Source organism: Hyperolius riggenbachi, chromosome 9 (assembly GCF_040937935.1).
Source record: "Hyperolius riggenbachi isolate aHypRig1 chromosome 9, aHypRig1.pri, whole genome shotgun sequence".
Lineage (NCBI taxonomy): Eukaryota > Metazoa > Chordata > Amphibia > Anura > Hyperoliidae > Hyperolius > Hyperolius riggenbachi.
The window spans coordinates 275955496-275980085 of record NC_090654.1 but is presented as its reverse complement, the minus strand read 5'-3'; the positions used below and the strand labels follow the sequence as shown (position 1 = coordinate 275980085).

Genomic DNA, 24590 nt, shown 5'->3' with positions numbered 1-24590 from the left:
TGCCGAGCAACTATAACTTGCGTTATGAGGCGCCACAACGCGCATAGTGTGTATGCACCTTAAAGATGTGCGACATTGCACAATTTTATTGCAAAGGTTGGCGCATCCAAATCCTTTGCCCTGGGTGAAACCATTTCACCTCGAAGGGTTTTTAAAAATAATGAAAACGTATTTCATTTTTCTATGGAAATGTGTATAATAGGGTATTTGGATGTGGTTTTACTTTTTGGCCACAAGATGGAGATACAGAGTTAGTGTGTTCTAAAAATAGAAACAGAACCAAGTGTTTGTATTTGTTTATATTTGTGTAAATACAGGGACCTAGATACTTGTGCTGGGGGAGGTGAAAAGGTTAAATCTCTGAAGTTGATAATCATAGCATAACAGCCTTTCAGCACAGGTGCGCTGCCCCATTAATGGTGCCTATAGGCAAGAGCATGCAATACTAGCACCTAGGCACGTGCCTAATGTACCAGCTAGACTAAGGGCCCTTTTCCACTAGAGGCGCTTGCGATTGCTGAATCGCAAAATCACAAATTGCTATCGATTTTAAAATCGCTAGGGTTTGCTAAGTAATATAGGAATCAAAGTAGGTTATTTCCACTACCGCGATTCACATTTTACAAAAGCGCGATCGCGCCGCAGAGCTATTATTGCTGCGATTTTGCTATGCCATGCAGTGCATAGCAAAATCGCAATCGCCGGGAAAACAAAGGACATTGCTGAATCGCAATCGCTAGCGTTTAGCGCAAACGCTAGCGATTGCTAGTGGAAAAGGGCCCTAATGGTAGTAGACACCACCCTTGGTGACTCCCCACTAATACTGACCTGGAAGTCATCACGAAGTCGCTTCTAAAAATGAAAAATAAAAATGTAAAACTTTTTTTATTCCTTTATATTACTACAGCAATCTGTAGGGGGTTGCTGCGATTAGAGGGATAATATTGCCCCTCCCCTAATGGCCGTGTCCCAGATGTGATTAAATATTCAGCGCCTGTTTATTCCCCGAAGCAGGAACTACTTAATATTCCACTTTCGTTAATAAACACACCGCTCTGACATGTATCAGTGCTACACAAGTCGTTTCGTAACTTAATGGTATTCAGATAATTATCTTATGTTTACTCTTACGAGCAGCCAGCTTAAAATGTCTAAAGGGACCGGTAAAAATAATCATTTTTCAAAGCCCCAAATTAGGACACATGTTCTACCTAATCAGCTACACTGACACTACTTTAGAGGTGCCACCTATCAGGGCTGGTCCGAGGCATAGGCTGGAGAGGCTCCAGCCTCAGGGCGCAGTGTAGGAGGGGGCGCATAATTCATTCAGCTGTCATTCCTAATTGTGTTTGAAGCAGAAAGAAATAAGAAAAGGGGATACATGGCAGTGACTGCATGCCAGATAACTAGATTTAAAGGTGTTGGGGAGGTTGTGGGCCCTGTGGCGCCTCTTAGTCTAATAGCAATCAGTGCGTGATGGCTGGGGTGGGAGGGATGGAGGGGCGCACTTTGGTGTCTCAGCCTTGGGTGCTGGAGGACCTTGTCCCGGCTCTGCCACCTATACTAACTGTCAAACTGACAGCCAGGGGCGGAGCGAGAGATCATGGGGTCCCATAGAAAATTTTGATAGGGCCCCCCAAAAATTATAAGGCTCATTTGTTCCTCATGTAGTTCCCCCAGTATAACGAGCAACAGCCTGTACTGTAGCGGTACTCCCAGTATGAGTAAACAGAGGGTTCCCCAGAATAGGTAACCAGGTTAGCACCTCCCCTTTCAAGTTAGTTTGCCCCACCACCACCCCAGTATAGGTAGCCAAACCTATCTCTCTTCCACTCCCTACATTAATGATAACAACTTTTCAAAGCACATATTGAGGTGGTCATGCATTATTGATCAAGGCCTGGTTTTAAAGTAGAGTGTCCAGACGTCCCGGATTGCCCGGGACATGTCCCGGATTCGGGGTCCGCTGTCCCAGGCTTAATGAGGTCCCTGGAAACGTCCCGCTTTCAGCAGCGGGACGTCCCGGCCTCGGGACTCTGGCCACTCTCTCCTCAATGAACTGGCAGCGGCGTCTGTAGACGCCGTGCCAGTTCATTGCCTGCAGCCCCGCTCCAGCCTCCTCTTCCGGTGTCTGTTCCGACACCGGCAGGCGAGCAGGGCTACGGCAAGATGGCTGCCGAAGCCCTGTACTGGAGACCTATTTGTGTCTCCAGTACAGGGCTTCGGGCGCCATCTTGCCGTAGCCCTGTCAGCGCGGGAGACTGCAGGAGAAGCAAGACGGTCCCAGGAGCAGCGCGCCAGAGGCCGGAGACTTCTGCCAGGTGAGTAAAAGCTTTCTTTTCCAGGTGAAATGTTTGTCCGCATTGTTTCTTTCCAGGTGAAATGTTTGCCCGTATTGTTTCTTTTCTGGTGAAATGTTTGCCCGCATTGTTTCTTTTCCAGGTGAAATGTTTGCCCGCATTGTTTCTTTCCAGGTGAAATGTTTGCCCGCATTGCTTCTTTTCTGGTGAAATGTTTGCCCGCATTGTTTCTTTTCTGGTGAAATGTTTGCCCGCATTTGTTTCTTTTCTGGCGAAATGTTTGCCCGCAGTGCGTTTCTTTTCTGGTGAAATGTTTGCCCGCATTGCGTTTCTTTTCTGGTGAAATGTTTGCCCGCATTGCGTTTCTTTTCTGGTGAAATGTTTGCCCGCATTGCGTTTCTTTTCTGGTGAAATGTTTGCCCGCAGTGCGTTTCTTTTCTGGTGAAATGTTTGCCCGCATTGCGTTTCTTTTCTGGTGAAATGTTTGCCCGCATTGCGTTTCTTTTCTGGTGAAATGTTTGCCCGCATTACGTCTTTTCTGGTGAAATGTTTGCCCGCATTGCGTTTATTTTGTACCGACATGTTGCCCGCATTGTGTTTATTTTGTACTGACATGTTTGCCCGCATTGTGTTTATTTTGTACTGACATGTTGCCCGCATTGCGTTTATTTTGTACTGACATGTTGCCCGCATTGCGTTTATTTTGTACTGACATGTTTGCCCGCATTGTGTTTATTTTGTACTGACATGTTTGCCCGCATTGCGTTTCTTTTCTGGTGAAATGATTGCCCGCATTGCGTTTATTTTCTGGTGAAATGTTTGCCCGCATTGCATTTATTTTGTACTGACATGTTTGCCCGCATTGCATTTATTTTATACTGACATGTTGCCCGCGTTGCGGTTATTTTGTGCTGACATGTTGCCTATTGCGTTTATTTTCTGGTGTCCGGGGTAACTGTTACTGCATTTATTATTTAATGGTCATAGATGGCTATGTTTGCTGCTTTGTGGTTATGGTATACTATTAGCATCACACAGTTTCTGCACACCCATGATGCAAAGTCTCGTTTGTCCACATCATGGCGTAAAAACACTGCTTTCTTATGCCTCGCTGTTACATCATTACGTTAGCTCCGCCCATACAATGTCATGGCCACGCCCATTTTTTTCGCTGCGCCCCCCCCCCCCGTCCCAGGTTGGACCCACAAAAATCTGGTCACTCTATTTAAAGAGAATCTGTATTGTTAAAATCGCACAAAAGTAAACATACCAGTGCGTTAGAGGACATCTCCTATTACCCTCTGTCACAATTTCGCCGCTCCTCGCCGCATTAAAAGTGGTTAAAAACAGTTTTAAAAAGTTTGTTTATAAACAAACAAAATGGCCACCAAACCAGGAAGTAGGTTGATGTACTGTATGTCCACACATAGAAAATACAACCATACACAAGCAGGCTGTATACACCCTTCCTTTTTAATCTCAAGAGATCATTTGTGTGTTTCTTTCTCCCTGCAGTTCTCATGCACTGAAGTTTCAGGCTGCTCTTTTTTCTCCTGCAAACAGCTTTGCCCTTGTCTGTAATTCTTCAGTATGTGAAAGCCCAGCCAGCTCAGAGGACGATTTATCCAGCTTGTAAAAGATAAGAGAGAAGAGAGAAGCTGCTCTAATCTAAATAATACACAGGCAGTGTGCAGAGAGAGGCCTGGAAGGGGAAATTCGTAGCAGAACCACAACACTGAAGAACTTGGCATCCTTCCAGACACAGGCTGACAAGTCTGACAAGGGAAAGATGCATTGATTTATTACAGAGACTGTGATAGCAGAAAGTGCTGCAGTAAGCCAGAACACATTAGAATAGCTTTTGGAACTTGTAGGATGATAAAAAACAGGATGCAATTTTTGTTACGGAGTCTCTTTAAAGCAGACCTGAACTGTAAATTAAAAGTCAAAATAAACATACACAACACAAGTCATACTTACCTCCTGTGTAGTCTACTCATCACTCTCTTTCTCCTCTCCCGTGTTCTGTTTGTCCACTGTGATGAATGGAATTCTCTGTCCTCCATTTTGAAAATGGCTATTACCCCATAACAGCTTCCTGGTCAGCACATTGTTAAAGGGACTCCGAGCTCAAAATAAAAATGAAATTTGTACTCACCTTGGGCTTTCTGCAGCACGCCGTAGGTCGGGAGGTCCCACGACGGCGTCCTGGCTCTTCTCCCAGGCCTTCTCCCAGAGATGGCTGGCCGGCGGCTTCCGGGCAGCTCCAGGCGACACTGGTCCGAGTGTCGCGCTCCTTCTTCCGCATACGTAAAGTATGACTTCACACGCCGGCCGCCTCGCGTCATCACGGCTACCGTCGTGACAAGACGGCGCATGCGCGATGTAAAATAAATCATACGTGACGTATGCGGAAGAAACAAACACAGAACATTTATATAGCGCTTTTCTCCTGGCGGATTTAAAGCGCCAGAGCTGCAGCCACTGGGACGCGCTCTATAGGCAGTCGTAGTGTTAGGGAGACTTGCCCAAGGTCTCCTACTGAATAGGTGCTGGCTTACTGAACAGGCAGAGCCGAGATTCGAACCCTGGTTGCCTGTATCAGAGGCAGATCCCTTAACCATTACACTATCCAGCCACCTCGAAGGAGCGTGCCACTCGGGCCAGTGTCGGCTGGAGCCGCCCGGAGGCCGCCGGGCAGCCATCTCTGGGAGAAGGCCTGGGAGAAGAGCCAGGACACCGTCGTGGGACCTCCCGACCTACGGCGTGCTGCAAAAAGGCCAAGGTGAGTACAAATTTCATTTTGATCTTGAGCTCGGAGTCCCATTAAAGGGAACCTAACCTGAGAAGGATATGGATTTTTCCTTTTAAAATAATACCAGTTGCCTGACTCTCCTGCTGATCCTGTGTCTCTAATACTTTTAGCCACAGCCCCTGAACTACGGTGACCATGCGTCCCGCTTTACCCGGGACGCGTCCCGCCTTCGGGGGGCGCTGTCCCAGGCTGCATGAGGTCCCGGGAAACGTCCCGCTTTTAGCAGCGGGACGTCCCGGCCTCGGGACTCTGGCCACCGTACAATGAACTAGCCGCAGCGTCTACTAGACGCTGCGCTAGTTCATTCCCCGCAGCCCCGCTCCAGCCTGCATTGTCCTCCTCCGGCAGGCACAGGCAGAGCAGGGCTACGGGAAGATGGCGTCTGGAGGCGGAGCCCTGTACTGGAGACTATTTGTGTCTGCAGTACAGGGCTCCGCCTCCGGACGCCATCTTGCCGTAGCCCTGCTCTGCCTGTGAGAGGCTGAGCGGGAGATTGAAGATCATCCAGGCCAGGGGGAGCTGCACACACCAGAGGCCGGCTGCGTGAGGGGACGTCTTCTGCCAGGTGAGTAAATGCTTTTTCTTGCAGGTGAAGTGTTTGCCCAAATTGTGTTCATTTTGTACTGACATGTTTGCCCAAATTGTGTTCATTTTGTACTGACATGTTTGCCCGCAGTGCGTTTATCTTGTACTGACATGTTTGCCCGCAGTACGTTTATCTTGTACTGACATGTTTGCCCGCAGTGCGTTTATCTTGTACTGACATGTTTGCCCGCAGTGCGTTTATCTTGTACTGACATGTTTGCCCGCAGTGCGTTTATTTTGTACTGACATGTTTGCCCAAATTGTGTTCATCTTGTACTGACATGTTTGCCCGCAGTGCGTTTATCTTGTACTGACATGTTTGCCCGCAGTGCGTTTATCTTGTACTGACATGTTTGCCCGCAGTGCGTTTATCTTGTACTGACATGTTTGCCCGCAGTGCGTTTATCTTGTACTGACATGTTTGCCCGCAGTGCGTTTATCTTGTACTGACATGTTTGCCCGCAGTGCGTTTATCTTGTACTGACATGTTTGCCCGCAGTGCGTTTATCTTGTACTGACATGTTTGCCCGCAGTGCGTTTAATTTGTACTGACATGTTTGCCCCCATTGCGTTTATTTTGTACTGACATGTTTGCCCGCATTGCGTTTATTTTATGCTGACATATTGCCCGCAATGCGTTTATTTTGTGCTGAAATGTTGCCTGCAATGCGTTTATTTTGTGCTGAAATGTTGCCCATTGCGTTTATTTTGTGGTGTCTGGGGTAACTGTTGCTGCATTTATTATTTAATGGTCATAGTTGGCTGTGTTTGCTGCTTTGGGGTTATGGCATACTATTAAATATCATCACACAGTTTCTGCACACCTATGATGTGAATCCACGGTTGACCACATCACGGCGTAAACACTGCTTTCTTATGCCTCGCTGTTGCATCATTACGTTAGCTCCGCCCATAGAATGTCATGACCACGCCCATTTTTCGCGCGCGCTGCAGACACCACATGTTTCGGCGCGACGCGCCGCCCCACCCCCCCCCCCCAAAAAAAAATTCCCCCCGTCCCAGGTTGAGCCTACAAAAATCTGGTCACTTTACCTGAACAAGCATGCAGATCAGGTGCTCTGACTGAAGTCAGACTGGATTAGCAGCGTGCTTGTTTCAGGTGTGAGATCCAGATACTACTGCAACAAAGAGATCAGCAGGACTGACAAGCAACTGGTATTGTTTAAAAGGAAACATCCATATCCCTCTGAGTTAAGGTTCCCTTTAAAGAGAACCTGAGGTGTGTTTAAATAATGTTATCTGCATACAGAGGCTGGATCTGCCTATACAGCCCAGCCTCTGTTGCTATCCCAAACCCCACTAAGGTCCCCCTGCACTCCGCAATCCCTCATAAATCACAGCCGTGCTGTGAGGCTGTGTTTACATCTGTAGTGTCAGTCTCAGCTGCTCCCCTGCCTCCTGCATAACTCCGGTCCCTGCCCCCGTCCCTTCCCTCCAATCAGCAGGGAGGGAAGGGATGCAGGCGGGGACTGGAGTTCTGCAGGAGGCGAGGAGAGTAGCAGACTGACACTATAGAGATAAACACAGCCAGCTCTGACAAGCTGTTTGTCAGCAGCGTGGCTGTGATTTATGAGGGATTGCAGAGTGCAGGGGGACCTTAGGGGGGTTTGGGATAGCAACAGAGGCTGGGCTGTATAGGCAGATCCAGCCTCTGTATGCAGATAATATTCTTCAAACCCACCTCGGGTTCTCTTTAAGCTTCATCTACACAGTACAATTTTCCGTCAGATTGGATCTATTAGACAGATCTATTAGATAATTTTCAACCGGTCCAATCAGATTGCAATAGATTTTGCAATACATTTTGGGTACTTATCAATGCAAAATCTATTGCAAAAATGATCTGAAACAATTTGGATGTCTACCCACGATGCAATTTCTTTTCAGATCAGTGGTCGATCCGAGGAAAAATTGTACTGTGTAGATGAGGCTTTAAACTGTATTATCGCTGATTGATCCATAATGAATCATGGACATTACCTTGCTTATCAGTTATCCTTTTCAGTTATACTTGACAGCAACTGTTATATAACTGAGTCTGACAGCAACCGCTATATTTCAGTTCTGACAAAATCTTGTCAGAATTGGAAGGTATTGTTGTTAGAAGAAATGTTGAGCTTATATGAGGAACTGATGGCGAGGTAAGTATGTAATATTCATTTGCATGTACATCACGTGTTTATTTTAAATATTTTTACTTGGTTCAGGTTCCCTTTAAGTTGTTTTAAACACAAGTACACCATCACTTGATGCTTATTAGTAACCTGTACCTGGGTATTTGGCCCGCCCTGTTGAGTACACATTTTCTATAAATGTGACAACCTATTGCTGGGAGATCCTGACAGAAGCACTTTTCCCACCATTTTTCTTTATACCCTTTTAATAAACACACTCACTTTTCTTTTTGCCGTTACTGTAGAGAGGGATTAACTAAGTTACATATTTTGGTCCTACGGAGGGGCGGTTTTTATATTCGAAAGCACTTAATGAAATGTGTCATGACCGCCGCGTCTTCTGGTCTGTGGTGGATTCCACACAAGGGCCTCATGTTGCATTAAGTGCTTTTGCTCGCACCTATAATCAGAACGGCGAGGTATTCAGCGTTTATCGCCTACTGCAGGGAGGAAAAGTACATTTAGCAGTGTGACGCTGTATCTAAGGTATACAGGACAACCTTGAAAGCGCCGCTACTTCATTGGATAAGAGGCCTATTGCATGTCAAACCCAAAGCGTAACCCTGAGTGGTCACCATGGCAACTGGCCTGGCTTCCTCGTCGCTGACAGCCCGGCGTACCTCAAAAGGATAATGGAGTTGATGTGAGAATCAATTTAACACTACAAGGGCGCCGTTTGAGAGCAGGGCGTACTTCCCTCAAGAGCGCGTATACCTGCAGGGCTCGAAATATCTCAAGAGGCCCTTGTGCCGCAATCGTATCTGAAGGGTTAGTGGAACTCGCGCTACAAGTTATTATCCTGGCTCTGGCTAAAGGAAGGAAAGTTTGATACCATAATCTTGGTTTTCATGAGCCTCCCTGGGGGTTTTCTCTTCACTTCCTGTTTAAGGGGCTTAAACAGGAAATTAAAAAAAATCTTAACAAACGGGAAGCGTCAAATATAATGTCAACTATCAAAGAGGCAGGAAGTAAGGTGAAACCTCTTCAGCAGGGTCCCAGACAATAAAAAAACCTGACACAAGTTCCCCTCATTTTCCTTGGTTGAACCTCCATTTCCTACTGTAATAAAATAATTCATAATTTTTTAGTTACAAGTGTGAAAGCATATGTTATTCTTCCAACTTACCATAAAATGGTGCTGGTTGCCCATAAGTTGTACTGTTTGTTTATCTTTCTCATGTCGGGTCTGTAGTCACTGTAAACACTTCCAAGGAAATGCAACAAATTTGGAAATGAACAAAGGGGGTGGGGCCACAGCTGCAAATTTGATTTTAACCACAATCCTGCAGTAGGGACGTGCATATGTGCTCCTTTCTTCCAAACAGGATGTATATATAAGTCCGGCTATTCTGTCAAAGAGCTCGTATGCATACGCATTTGTTCCCTTCAGCCCATGGCGTGAAATGGTTAAAGGTAAAAATACATTTTTACATAAGCATCACTACTTTTTGTGTGAGTTATTAACTGGGCTCTCATAGGAAGAAATACAGTAAATAAAGTGATTTCAGTTCCTTTCTAAGGTTACATGGCCATTTAACAGCTGCCTAAATCTTTACAGATCATTTATTTCTCTAGCCGGTTAAGAAATGAGCACTGTACAGACTTGCTGTTTGGTTCCTGGCTGAGTAACAGGAGAGGATACACTAGCGGCACCGCCCTGCAGGATCCTTTGAAGTTTCTGTCAGAACAATAGTAGCTGGATACAGCGATCTCTCCTATAAGATTTAAAATAAGGAACATCAAGAGCCCTAAAGCTGGCCATACACTGGCCCGATTTACCGCCGTTTCGACAGCAGATTCGATCACTGGGATCGAATCTGCTGCCAATCGTTCGCGTTACATGCCGAATTTCGATTCATTTCGTCCGATCCCGTCGATCGAGCCGTGCGGAAAATTACCATCGTTCGCCTGCGGGTGAAGAGCGCATCGCTAGCGGCGTTCCAGTGCCCGACGACCGACGCAATAATAGAGCCCGCATACATTACCTGCTCCGCCGGCGCGACTGCCCCCGCTCGTCTCCGCTCTTCTCCGCTCTGGTCTCCGGCATGCCTTCACTTATTCCTGCCCGGCAGGAAGTTTAAACAGTAGAGGGCGCTCTACTGTTTAAACTTCCTGCCGGGCAGGAAGAAGTGAAGCATGCTGGAGCCGGAAACCAGAGCGGAGACGGAGAAGAAGAGCGGAGAGAGACCCGGGAGTCGCGCCGGCGGAGCAGGTAATGTATGCGGCGGGGGGGGGGGGGGGGGGGAGCGGCAGCAGCAGCACCACCACCACAACAGATTGTGATCGGTTTCAGGCTGAAATCGGTTCACAATCTGTTTGCAGTAAAGGTAGCCATACGATCCCTCTCTGATCAGATTCGATCAGATAGGGATCTGTCTGTTGGTCGAATCTGATGGCAAATCGACCAGTGTATGGCCACCTTAATAGTGTAATATGTACTGGTAAATGGTTACTAGATAGAGTAAATATTAATACTCACAAACCAGGGTTACCATTAGGCAACCACTGTAAAGGCAGGTGGGGAGATTTTCTTGACCCCACTCAGGAATAAGAAGTCGCTTTCTGTAGATGAGAAAAACTGGGTTCAACCCTCCACCCAGGGTGGGCTCAATATTATGCAGGAGAACAGAGGCGTCAAAAGGATAAAAGGAAGCTAAATGAGCTTAGAAAAACCAAATTCTTGGTAAATAGAGGAGGTAGTGGTGGACTTACCTCCTCCAAGTAGACACACAACGACTGTAGTAAAGACAGTCAGTATATTTTATTTATGAGCTCCAAATATGCAACGCGTTTCACAGGTTTGATCCCGCTTCATCAGGCAATAATAACGGAGCAATACCGTATGTGGTCAGTACTAAGAGCCAGGCACCTCTGTTGTGTGTCTACTTGGAGGAGGTAAGTCCACCACTACCTCCTCTATTTACCAAGAATTTGCTTTTTTTAAGCTCATTTAGCTTCCTTTTATCCTTTTGGCGCCTCTGTTCTCCTGCATGATCTCCTATAAGATTGCTAAACAGTATGGATGGTCAATGAGAAACTTATTATTCTGGGTTGATGCAAAGTTTATGCAAATGTATGCACTTCGGAAGTGAACCAAGTAGCAGCTGTGCATACGTAATAAAAGGGCGCCAGGAATTTTGGGCATTCAGAAAACCCTGATAGTAGAATATTGGTAAATTTATCGATATTCCACTAGTAAAGTGAAAAGAAGGATCGTAAAATATTGGTATTAAATACTGATATTTTACTATACTTAAAGTGAACCTCCAGACTAAAAATCTACTCAGCAGAACTGAAAAGGCTTGGTGTTTCTTTAACAGTTTCACAGCATCAGAACTTTGTTTTTCTTACCAAAGCATCATTTTTAGCTGCATTTTTAGCTAAGCTCCACCCATCAAAGAAAAAAAGCCCGGGCTTTTTTTCCCTTATTGTTGTGCAGAGCATGATGGGATTTCCTATGTTGTTATTCACGTTGCCTAGCAACTGGGAGAGGTGCTCAGGACACAGGACAGTTGGAACTGTGTCTCATGCTCCCTGTCACCTCCTTTCAACCAAAAAGATGTATGCCTCCATTAAATCAAACATTTGCCTGTTCTTTTAAAACAGGGTGGGTAAGAAATTATATTACCTATCTATTTTAATTAACATAACTAATGTAACTTAATGACAGTATGCTTGTTTAGGCTGGAGTTCCTCTTTAAACCTAACCCTAGCTTCACACAGAAACTCCCCCCCCCCCCTTTCCCTTAATTTACACCCTACCTACCGGCCGCCTAAACAACCCCCCTCCCTCCCCCCCACACAGACACCCTTGTTTATGCCTAACCCCAACCCCCCCATGCAGGGGCATAACTACATAGGAGAAGCACCTGCCCTGAGGGCCGGAACCCACTACAGAGCGTTCTTGCTCATCGCAATCGCTAGAGTTTTTAATGAGTGTTTTGTAAGCGATGCCATGTGCGTTTTCAGGCAATTTTGGGAGTGGCTGGATGGTGTAGTGGTTAAGGGCTCCGCCTCTGACACAAGAGACCGGGGTTCCAATCTCGGCTCTGCCTGTTCAGTAACCCAGCACCTATTCAGTAGGAGACCTTAGGCAAGTCTCCCTAACACTGCTACTGCCTATAGAGCGCGCCCTAGTGGCTGCAGCTCTGGCGCTTTGAGTCCGCCAGGAGAAAAGTGCGATATAAATGTTATTTGTCTTGTGGTAACGATTTTAAAAAGTGTAAGCGTTTTGCCAGTGATTGTGTAGAGATTTGCAACTAGGGTTTTTAATTCTGATTGGTCCTTTCAATTAACTTTTTTTTTTTTTTACAGTGTGCAGCCATTTAAAAACGCTAGCAAAATCGCTCTGTATAGAGATTCATGAGCGATTACGCCAGCGTTTATATACTTTAAATGGCAGAAACGCTAACGCAAAACGCTAACTCTCAAAAATGCTGCATGTCCTGCGTTCGTGATTTTGGTAATCGCAATCGCTCCAGTGGAATTTGGCCCATCCATTAACATTAGCTGAGCTTTAGGGAAATCGCTAGCGGTTTGAACCGTTCCCTAAACGCTAAAAAAAAATCAGTCTAGAGGGTTTCAGCCCTGACTGAGATGTGGGGAGGGCCCAAACATCTAACCTTCCCATTTTTCTGATACTCCAGATCAGGTGTTTTGTGCCTTAACTTGTTATGGTTGTGAAGATCATTATGGCTACACTTGTTTTATGCCCCTTGTGAGATGGGCCCCCAGGCTGTGAAGGGCCCCAAAGGGAGGCAAGGGAAGAGGTGTGAATATTGGGGGGCACATCAACGTTTTGCTGGGGTGCCCCATGAATGATTTGTAGATACACCTCTGCCCCCACACCTAACCTTAAAGGGGAACTTCAGCCTAAACAAACATACTATCATTAAGTTACATTAGTTATGTTAATTAAAATAGATAGGTAATATAATCTCTTACCCACCCTGTTTTAAAAGAACAGGCAAATGTTTGTGATTCATGGGGGCAGCCATCTTTTTTATGGGGGCAGCCATCTTTTTGGTTGAAAGGAGGTGACAGGGAGCATGAGACACAGTTCCAGCTGTCCTGTGTCCCTGATCACCCCTCCGAGTTGCGTGCGCTAGGCTTAATTTGCGCCAAAACAGCAGAATGGAGAACAACAACATCAGAAATCCCATCATGCTTTGCACAGCATCAGGGGCAAAATGCCCGGGCAGTTTTCTTCTGTGTAGCTAAAAATGAGGCTTGGGTAAGAAAAATAAAGTTCTGATGCTGTGAAACTGTTAAAGAAACACCAAGCCTTTTCAGTGCTGCTGAGTAGATTTTTAGTCTGGACTCTGGAGGTTCACTTTAACCACCAGCACCCCATCCCCCCACCCACCAAACTTTGCCCCTCAATTGCCACAAGGAAAAAATCAAAAACATAACATTTCGGACACTGAAATAGCAGCATTGAGGGGTAGTTTGAGTGTCGCCATTGGCAACCATTGAAATGGCGGTATTGAGAGGTAGTTTGGGCGCCCGCGGCACCCGATAAACATAAGGTGCTGGATCCAACTCCTGCTATTTATCAGCACCACAGGTCCCCAAATATCCCCTCAATACCACCATTTCAGTGGTCGCCTATGGCGGCCCCAAACTTCCTCCACTGGCGGTGCCCAAATTTCCTGCTTCCGCAGCTGCTCTGGATGCTGCCCCAATTTGCATTCAATTTGCATACCAGATTTATTAGCATCCTATTGACCATTTTTGAGTTTTTCTGTAGACAATCGCATATGTTTGTTATGTGTTTTACTTGTATTGTGCCCCCCTATTCTTTTTTGCACTTTGCACAATACTGTAGGTGACATCAGCACAAAGAAAATGATTAATAATAATCCAGCACCATTGCCTGTTTTCCTTTTACAGTGAGAAGTTTATGGGCAGCCCCGAACTTCAGCCGGAAATGAAAGCTGCCGCGAGTCTCCACCCTCCGCTGGAAGGAGAGAGCCTCGAAAAGCTAAAGAGAGCGTACGAGGCTGCGCTGCAGGTAACGGCTGGCGTTTTATAGCACTGACGCCTTACGACATCCTCTGTGGTATTCTCACTCTTCCAGGGTATAAAATATTGGCCACAATTCACTAAGCTCATTCCCTGTCTTTAATAATGAGTCTGAGCAGTATTTACTGTTATCACCATAGTGATATAAAGCATGTAGTATTCACTAAGCAATTTACTTCAGGAAAACCTTAAAGTGGGCCCAAATTAAAAATACAAGATTTCAGAAATAAATTTTATTTTCTAAATTATAATAATAAATAGCATCCTTTTTTCAGCTACATGATGACAAATATAAATTATTTTACATTTATTGGAGGAACCCCTCCCTTCCTTTCATATTGCCGGGACAGAACCCAGCAAACTGGTGGAGTAGATGGTGTCCAGCAAAGGAGGAATTGCTAATGGCTGCCATCTGGATAACCCTAGTTATGAAAAGAGAAGGGTGAAAAGCATGCACTGAAAGGAGTGTTTATTTATCTTTGTATGTGTCAGAGTGGTGCAACTAATTAAGTTAAGGAGTGATTTCTAAAGTTAAAGGGAAGGTCAGAGGAAAAAAAATCAAGACCTACTTACCCAGGGCTTCCTCCAGCCCCTGGCAGTCGATATGTCCGTCGCCGCAGCTCAGGAGGGGACCCAGGTGTCCCGGGGTCCCCTCCGTTACAGATGCCGACCTCGCCAGAAAGTCAGCATCTTCTGTGTCTGCCCGAGATCCGCTCATGTTCGTGCTCAGGTGGCCTGGAGCGTTCTGCACAGGTGCAGAACTACTGTGCCCGCAAAGAACGCTCCCAGCCACTGGATCGCGATTCGCGACCACAAGCGGCGCGGCTGCGCACTTGCCCAGGCGCAGAAGATTCTGACCTGGCAAGGTCAGCATTTACAACGGAGGGGACCCCATGACACTAGGGCTGCAGGGAGGGATATATCGACAGAGGCTGGAGGAGATCTTGATTTTTTATTTACCTCAGATGATCCAATCCTTAAACTAACGATACACAATTCTAAAGTTAAAGATAGGATGTTAATTGACAGAGAGGAATGCAAGTCTAATGTGTGTGAGGAGTTATCACCTGGGATGAGCTGTCGTTAAGTGGAGTATTTTACAGACTGCAATATAAAGTGAAGCATTCTGAGCTGTCTGCTTTATTTTTTTTTTACTAGTTAATGCAGAAGGGGACTCACAAACACACACAGAAATTCACACAGAGACACAGACACAGTCACAGTCTCTCTCTCTCCTTCCTCATCCCAGCATCCAGAGGGGTGGAGCTACATCCTGCCTGCATGTGCTCCTCCCCTACCTATCTATTGCATGTGAGAATAACCACAGAGGTGATAACTTAACCACTTCAGCCTTCTGTCATTTTTCCCCTTATGCATCCGAGCAATTTTCACCTCCCATTCATTCGCCAATAACTTTATCACTAATTATCACAATGAATTGATCTATATCTTGTTTTTTCCACCACCAATTAGGCTTTCTTTGGGTGGTACATTTTGCTAAGAATTGTTTTTTTCTAAATGCATTTTAACAGGAATATTAAGAAAAGATGGGAAAAAAATCGTTATTTCTCAGTTTTCGTCCATTATAGTTTTAAAATAATACATGCTGCGATAATTAAAACCTACAAATTTTATTTGCCCATTTGTCCCGGTTATTACACCCATTAAATTATGTCCCTATTACAATGTATGGCGCCAATATTTTATTTGGAAATAAAGGTGCATTTTTTTTTGTTTTGCATCCATTACTATTTACAAGCTTATAATTTAAAAAATATTAATTGTATACCCTCTTCACATGCATATTAAAAAAGTTCAGACCCTTAGGTAACTATTTATGTTTTGGTGTTTTTTAAATTGTAATTTATTTTTTTTTTAGTTAAAAATTTTATTTGGGTATTACTAGGTTTTACTATTTGGCCACAAGATGGCTACAGTGATTTTTTGTTTTGTTTTCTATCCTGTGAACGAGCATGCTCGCTTACAGGAACTATAAGAAGGACATGATTTTTTTTTTCTTCAGAAAGGCCGCAGCTTCTAATTGTTGGTTTTTCTACCGAGGACTTAGATCAATGAATGGGAACCGGGTGGCTAACGGGGGGCGGCATGGGAGCACTCGTGCGCACGCGGGAGCCCACAGCAGAATTTTGGACGTGACAGCCACGTCCAAAAGGCTAAAATGGTTAAAGAGGAACTCCAGTGAAAATAATGTAATAAAAAAAGTGCTTCATTTTTACAATAATTCTGTATAAATGATTGAATCAGTGTTTGCCCAGTGTAAAATATTTTAAATCCCTGATTTATATTTAAAGTGGATCCGAGGTGAACTTTTACACATTGCATAATTGTGTTCCTTTCCTATTGTTTATAGGGAATTCCTCAAGCCAAATACTTTTTTGTTTTAATACTCTAATTCCCTATAAACTAAATAAGCCACACCCACAGGTTCAGAGAGCCTTGGCAGTAGCAAGGGTTCATGGGAGCTCAGTCTGGGCAGGAGGAGGGGGAGGTGTTACTAGCCATTGATTTCAGAGGCAGAGGGGAGGAGGGAGGCCCGGAGGAGAGGGGATTAGGCTGATGGCTCAAGATACAGATAAGCCTGCCTCTGGGTAATGTTTACAAACAACATGTCTGCTGTCATTGTATCACAGGAAGAAATAATCATATTCTATTAAAACTGCTTGCAGCTAGCTTTGCTGTGTAAACCATCTAAACTTTAGATAAGATATATAGACAAGTTACTTGTTATAGTTAGTTTTCAATCTCAGATCCGCTTTAACATTTATCACATGGTGACATTTTTACTGCTGGTAAGTGATGTAGCTGCTGCTTGCTGCTTTGGCAGTTGGAAACAGCTGTAAACAGCTACAGGTATATTTCCCACAATGCAACAGGGTTTACAGACAGGAAACTGCCAAGAGTACGTACTCAGAATTTCTTTGTGGGAGGGGTTTCACCACAATATCAGCCATACAGCGCCCCCTAATGGTCTGTTTGTGAAAAGGAATAGATTTCTCATGTAAAAGTGGGTATCAGCTACTGATTGGGAAAAAATTCAATTCTTGGTCGGAGTTTCTCTTTAAGGACTGGAGTGAAAAAACAACACTCACACTGTGAAAGTATCAGTACATGTTAATAAGTCAAGTTCATTAACACTAAATATACTGATTGATGTGTGGTGAAGTTTTTACCTGCCCTATTGTCATTAGTATGATCTTAGTGAATTGTGCCAATTGTTTCAGGAAACTGTAGAGAGGTATTTGAACAACATACTAGACATGGAGAAGAGGAAATGGGAGGACGAAAAAGAGGTGGAGGAGGAGACGCTGGAAGACACCGCCCACCTGCCACTGTTTATCGATACTGAGGTTGTGAGTATATCGGGGATTGTAACTGTGTCGCCTGTCACAATACCAAGAATGTCTGAACACAGGAAGGCTATGGTTGCAGTCAGTTTGCCACCTGGCCACCCCCCCCAAATAACCCCACCTTCCTAATGTAGTAAAAGTGAATGTCATCACTTTCTCCGAGCTGTGGATACCAACTATGACGAACTGTAATCATTCTGATTCAACGGCTTGGTAGAGCAACTGAAAGCACACAGTTAACTATGGTTGGCAGGGCACTGTCAAAAGATTATAGGGATAAAGTCGTTTAGTGTTGAGCCTTGGTACACACCATGCAATTAACGTCAGATCGACGGGTCAAATCAAAATTTTCCGACAGGTCCAATCTGATTGATTTACTGGTCATGTCTGTACAACATTGATTTGAAAAAAGAGATCGGACCTGGCAATTTGCATTTCAATGTCCGCCCGGGGTGCAGTGAGGGCGGAGGGGGCGGTTATGGGGGGGAGCATCGGGCACATAGGGACTCAGCAGTGGGAAGGGGAGCGGACTCCTCCCTTCTCCTCCTCCGGCCCTCCCCCGTGCCCCCTCCCCCCCTCCATTGCCAAAGATTTATGGCATTTATTTTCCTGATTAGTGGTAGTAGAGAGCACAGAGCACCCCGGCGGCCGGTGATCCTCGCATGAAGCCCGGAAAGTGAGTTTGTACTACAGCCGCTTCCCGCCATTGCCATAAATCTTTTGCATTTGAGGAGGAGGGGCCCAACCTCACCTCGGCTGAGTCCTTGTGTACCCGCTGCTCCCCCCTCCATCACTTTAATCCCCCAGCCTGCCAAAGCTGGTGGAGGGGGGCAACTATACCTGGCTACCTATACTGGGGCACCTATACCTGGTGGCTACTTATACTCGGGGGGCTAAATAGCGCATCACAAATAAGGTTCTCAAGCCAACAAGACATTTTTTTACACCTTCACTGAGGAAGCAATTTAGCCTAGAAACTGGCCTGATTGGACCTGTCGGAAATGATCGATTCAACCCATCAATCTGACGGGAAATTGCATGGTGTGTACCAGGCATTAGGAGTGTACCAGTCAGATACTAGGAGGAGGTTAACCACTTAAGTCTATCTGCACAAACCACAGAACAGAGGTTCCCTCCAAGGACCGCACCGCTCCAAAAATAACATTGCAAAATCATTTTTATTCAAAAAAGGAATTAAAAACACTTAGAAACAAGTAGCAAGGATGGCCATGTTAGAGAACTCATACACAGATACACACATGAGTGACAATAAATATCAGCCAAATGGCGGAGTTCCCAAACCACATACTCACAGGTATACTAGATAAACTGATGGCTATACGGAACCAAAAAATTAATTCCAAATAGCCCCATCAACAAAGATGGTAAATTGTAGGCAAAAACCAGTAACCTGTATAAAAAATTATAAATTATAAAATAAATAATAATTTTTCCTTTCTGCACACTCCCGCATTTCCCTTATAGAGGTGTTGTGGTTGATGGTGCTTGCCCAATTTGTGGTGCTCACTTAGGTCTATCTGGACGGATATATTCATCCAGATAGCCTGACCTGCTGCCGCTGCGCCACGCGCCTCTTGCCGCCTTCCGTTAGCCAGGAGATCAATGAATGGAAACATACTTCCCATTCATTGATCTAAGTCCCCGTATGAAAGGCCGACACCGTCAGCGAGACGGCTCCGTCTTTCATAAATCCCTTTCTGCCCATCCACGCTTTACTTCCGCTTGCGTAGTAATACTACGTGTGCAGAAGTAAGCTCCAAGGGCATCTTGTGGCCAAATAGTAAAATTACATCTGGAAATAAAAATTTCCAGATAATAACATTTTTTTACTGTTAAAAATAGTCCCTTACCTCCCACACTTCCCAATAGCTACACCAACTTTTTTTTTTGTAAAAAATAAATAAATAAAATAAAATAATAATAATAATAAAAAAATACATAAATAGCTACCTTAGGGACTAAACTTTTCTAATATGTATGTAATGTATGTTTTTAAATTATGGGCTTGTAATTAGTGATGGACGCAACACTGAAAAAAAATGCACCTTTATTTCCAAATAAAATATCGGCGCCATACATTGTGATAGGGACATCATTTAAACGGTGTAATAACCGGGACAAATGGGCAAATAAAATACATAGTTTTTACTTATGGTAGCATATATTAATTTCAAACTATAATGGCCAAAACCTGAGAAATAATTAATTTTTTTTCCATTTCTTTCTTAATCTTCCTGTTAAAATGGATTTAAAATAAATAATTCTTAGCAAAATGTACCAACCAAAGAAAGCCTAAATGGTGGCGGAAAAAAAAGGATATAGATCATTTCAGAGTCAGGGGCGTAGCAATAGAGGGTGCAGAGGTTGCGACCGCATCGGGGCCCTTGGGCCAGAGGGGCCCCGAGGGGCCCTCCCTCAACCACAGTATTAACTCTCTGTTGGTCCTGTGCTTATAATAATAACTTCTATAGATACTTTGAATAGTGGTAATCATTAACACACTGCTTCCCATCCACTTCATGCACCTCTGACAATGTAGTTGCCATTGGCAGGGTTTGATGCGCCGTATCAATTGTTATGTATAGAGTGCTTGGGGGGCCCCATTGTATTTCTTGCATCGGGGCCCACAGCTCCTTAGCTACGCCACTGTTCAGAGTGATAAGTAGTGATAAAGTTATGGGCAAATGAATGGGAGGTGAAAGTTGCTCGGATGCATAAGTTGAAACAACACTGTAGGCTGAAGTGGTTAATGTTGGTCATTAGGAGTGGGTTAGTGTGAGAATGGGGGCTGGGTAATTCTACAGTAAAATATCAGCATGACACTCTCCGGTGAATTTCCGTCAGTACGGCCAGTGTGACATATCTTCATATCGTCTTATTTCTGCGATCGTTAAGAAATCTCGAGAAGCTGTTAATGTGATAATTGACTTTCGTTTCACTATTTCTAAAGAACTCGAACAATATTGTGCTTTTCCATTAGACCGGCTTTTGTTTCCGATCCACAAGTCTGTAGGTGTAGCTCAGCGGAAACGTTATTGTGTCTATTCGGCTAATGAAACGGAGCAGTGCGGCTTTAGTGCGCGGCGGGCCCGTGACTCAAGCCCGCGAGGTGTCATTTTGCAGCATGTCCTTGGCTGAAAGATGTGCAATTGTGAAGCTGCGCTTTTCAGGCCAATTTGCATTTCAATGAGGCTTCTGTTGGAATGTCTGCCGCGAATTTGCTGCGGCACAAAGTGGTTTTGATTACTGGGCGAAAGAAACAAAAAAAAAAACGAAGGCTACAATTATCCACGTGAACGCAATGGGCTCATTCTCTGAGTACAGCAGTGGATTTAAACAGCTCTAATGGAGATGAAGATAAGCTGGTTTTACTAAACACAATATATCATTCTGCGTGCGTCTCTGTACTTCCTGGCTAAAAAACAAAATCGTGTGTGGTGAGATCAGAGAGTTTAGATTAGCTCGTGTTGTTAAGGCTCATACCCACCAGAAGACTTTTGCGTTGAATCGTTAACGATGGACGACCCGTCTGCCCGATCTCGTGTAACCGTGTGACATCGTTACAGATGTGTTCTTCCGCTGCAGCCAAACCATTTCTGAGGGAATAAATAAGGCGACGCACTCATTCGTTGTTAGTGGTTTAGTCATCTGCTATGACAGATCACTAATGCCAGGTACACTCCTTCAATTTTGATTGGCCAATTTTACCACCTCCATGTAGTATAGGGTCAACTGATTTTTAACACTATGAATACATTGGGCCTGATTCACAAAGCGGTGCAAACTGTTTAGCACGGGTGTGCTAAACAGTTAGCACGTGAAGTGCCGTTCGTGGACTTTTGCGCGCGCAAAAGTCCGTGAATGGCACTTCACGTGCGAACTGTTTAGCACAACCGTGCTGAACAGTTTGCACCGCTTTGTGAATCAGGCCCATTGTGTAGGCAAGTTTTCATACTACATGGAAGTGGCCAAATTGGCCAATCCAAATTCGGATGTTTGTACCAGCCTTTAGGGCCTTTTTTAACACTTGGAAAAGGCGATCGGCAATGCAAACGTACTGAGATCACAATTTTCTGTACTTACAACACATTCTTTGCGACATGAGCAGCTGACTTTCAGATGGGGTTGTACAGTGCAATTGCATTTTTGATTTCCGACGGAGAAGGGGACAAAAATGTAAATTGCTGGATCGCTGGAAAATTGCAGAGCCATGGGATTTTCCTGCACTTTATACAGTTATATAGTTTTATATCAGAAAACTACATTTGCAATCGGGAAATATGAGAAAAATGTCACAATTGCATTGCACTGGTCTAAACATATATGTGCAATTTATACATTATGCACTTGATGGTTTTGCATTTTCCGATCTACAAGCTATCGGAACGGATTGCAAAATGCAAAAAAAATTGAGTGCAGGATCGGATCAGAAAAACGTTTGTGAAGTTGAATCGCAAAGGGGCACCTTTAAGGTGCATACATACATCCAATTTTGATTGGCCAATCACTGACCAATTTTAACACCTCCATGTAGTATGATGGCCAACAGATTTTGAATACTATGAACACATTGGCTATCATTTATAAAAGTATGTGAGATTAAAAAAAATTGGTCAGAAAAATACTGCCTTCGGTATTTTAGACTTGTGTGCTAATTCATAAACATTTTCACAGCTGCAATAGAAGTGCGTTTTTTTACCGAAGCCCAACTGTCAGTAACATTATGTTCCTGGTGTCCGTGCAGAGACAGCATTACAATAAAAGAGGCATCCCCAACTTCCCTTTACATGTACATGTTTTGTTATACCGCCTCTGCTTGCCCTGAATCTGCTCTGTATCTGTCTATTAGTCTTTCTTAACAATTTATTTAGTTGCCACAGCGTACAAGAACTTCAAGAAACTTTACACATGCCAGGCCTTCTGATGTGAAAAGCAGGAAGAGGTTAAACACAGCCTAAGGTATTCAGGGGAAGCCTTGTTTGTTCCACTCTTGCTGCTGCTGCCCGGCGGATCGCTCAAAATCAGTCTTATGACCCGAACGACGGACTGTACACACACCCGATTTTGCGTGCGGACGACTGAACGACGGGACGTTCAAACGACCCGTTGTTTGGGAAAATCTGACGTGTGTATGGGCCTTAAGTCTCCATTTACTTGCTCTTATCGCTCTCTTATCACCTCTTCAAAACAGGCGGTATTCTTCGTGCCATTACCGCCTGCTCTAATCTTTATGAACTGACATTTACTGACATGTGTTGAGGTAATTGCCGTACAAGTCGGTAATTTACCTCACTGCTCAGGAATGTCAGCTTTCATGTGGTAACAGCTTTTATGAATTGAGATTTTGCTAAGTGCTCAGTAAAGTCAGCTGTTTTCTGCATTACCGAATGCGGTAATGCTTTATGAATGATAGCCAATGTGTAGGTAAATCCTCATTCTACATGGAAAGGGTAAAATTAGCCAATCACTCTTCAATCAAAATTGGATGTGTGCACCCACCCTAAGGTGCCCATTAACGGTACAATATTTTCCACGGATGCGATCATTCGATCAGATTTTTTTACAATCAAATTCTAATGAAAACCACACAGTATGTAAAGGAAATTAACATGAAATAATTCTGTGGTCGATTAGAATACACAATTTTTGTCAACAAGAATTTTGGACATTAAAGTGAACCAGAGACGAAGCACCCTCGTGTATTTCACCATATATATCAGTGGGAACATTAGAGAAAACACCTACCCTGCTCTCCATTTCATCCTCACTGCTAAGTGTCTGTTATCAGCTGTGATAAGAATCCCGGACTGAGCATTCAGTCTGGCTTTGCAGGGAATAATTATAGCTGAGTCATTATAGCAGAGCCACAAGGGGGCAGGCTTGGGCTTGAAAAGACACCAGAGAAGACAGACTCAGCTATAATCATTCAGTGGCAAAGCCAGACTGAGTGCTCAGTCGGGGATTCTTATCAGAGGTGATAATAGTCAGATTAAACAGAGAACAATGAAACAGAGAGCAGGGTAGGTGTTTACTGTCATGTTCCCACTGATTTATAAGGTAAAATACAAGAGGGCGCTTCATCTCTGGTTCTCTTTAAGATCGCATCGGAAGAAAGCAAGTGCCCTAATGATGGGAATAGACGGGTCGGCCGGCGGCTCGATTAGCCGCCGGATCGACCCCAGCCGCATCCCCGCTCGTCCGCGCGGATCGATTGCCGTTCGGCCCCGCCGGCGCTTCCTTATCAGCCCTCGATTACTTGCCATTGTCCGCCGGTGGGGATCGAGCGGGCGGGGGTCGAGCCGCTTGATCGGGCCAGCTGAATATTATCAGCTGGCCGGATCAGCTGGTCGATACACGGTACTGAAACGTACCGTGTATCCCCAGCATAATCGCCCCGTTTATGGGATCAATCAATCATTTCCTTCCGCTGACATACTGTATGATCCCGCAAATCTGATTGAATGATAGCATCTGAGCAAAACAGGAGAGTTTGCTAGCCCTAAAGATCAGTGGCACGTGCCACGGATCTATTCTGGGATGCCCTGAATGTCCCCCAGGCAGAGTCAGAGCTGTGGAGCCTCTATGGGGGCATGCTGGGAGCTGTGGTGCTTCAATGGCGGGCAGGCTGGCAGCTGTGATGCATCAGTGGGAAGTATGCTGGGTGCTGTGGTGCCTCTATGAAGGCATGTTGGGTACTGTGGTGCCTCATTGGGGGCATGCAGGGAGCTGTGGTCATTCTATGGGGGCATTCTGGGAGTTGTGGTGCCTCAATGGGAGGCCTGTGGGAGCATGGGAGGGGATCCACTAAAAGGTCAGGGAATGCTATGGGGGAGAGGGGGGGGGGCGACTGCCAGACAACCTGGCGGCAGGCCAGACCACTCAGCAGAGAGCCAGACCAGCCAGTACAGAAGCCAGGTAACCAGGCCTAGTTATATTTAAGTGGCACTGCCTATTCGTGTGATATGTTGCATTTATCGATTTATTTTTTGTATTACTGTAGAGGGGGCTTCATCCAACATTTTGCTGGGCAGGCTTATTTAGACCGCTAAGTTCATGTAAATTTGGCTCCATCCATGACCACACCCACATTCTGGTGCATGGCCCCACCCATTTTTCATCTGGTGAGCCCAAAACTGCTCTTAGGATCTTAGAAATACCCCTGGAGCAGACTATTGTACCATTAATCGATGACACCTTCAATCTGATCCACAAGCCGAGAGTAGCCAAATAGAGAGTGATGATATCGGTTGACGCACAATTATCACATCTCTTACACCAATGA

The 24590-nt window shown here is 44.9% G+C and overlaps 1 protein-coding gene across 2 annotated transcripts in view; it reads left to right on the top strand.

The window, feature by feature from the left end:
- Positions 1-24590, top strand: part of EXOC3L4 (exocyst complex component 3 like 4) — a 161188-nt gene that overhangs the window by 49293 nt on the left and 87305 nt on the right. The window contains exons 4-5 of one of the 2 annotated variants that reach the window (XM_068254619.1): positions 13788-13908; positions 17162-17287. In XM_068254619.1, the coding sequence (XP_068110720.1) occupies positions 13788-13908; positions 17162-17287 (247 nt within the window). Of the gene's footprint in view, positions 1-13787; positions 13909-17161; positions 17291-24590 lie in introns of both variants that reach the window. The other variant, XM_068254618.1, reaches the window with a different exon arrangement.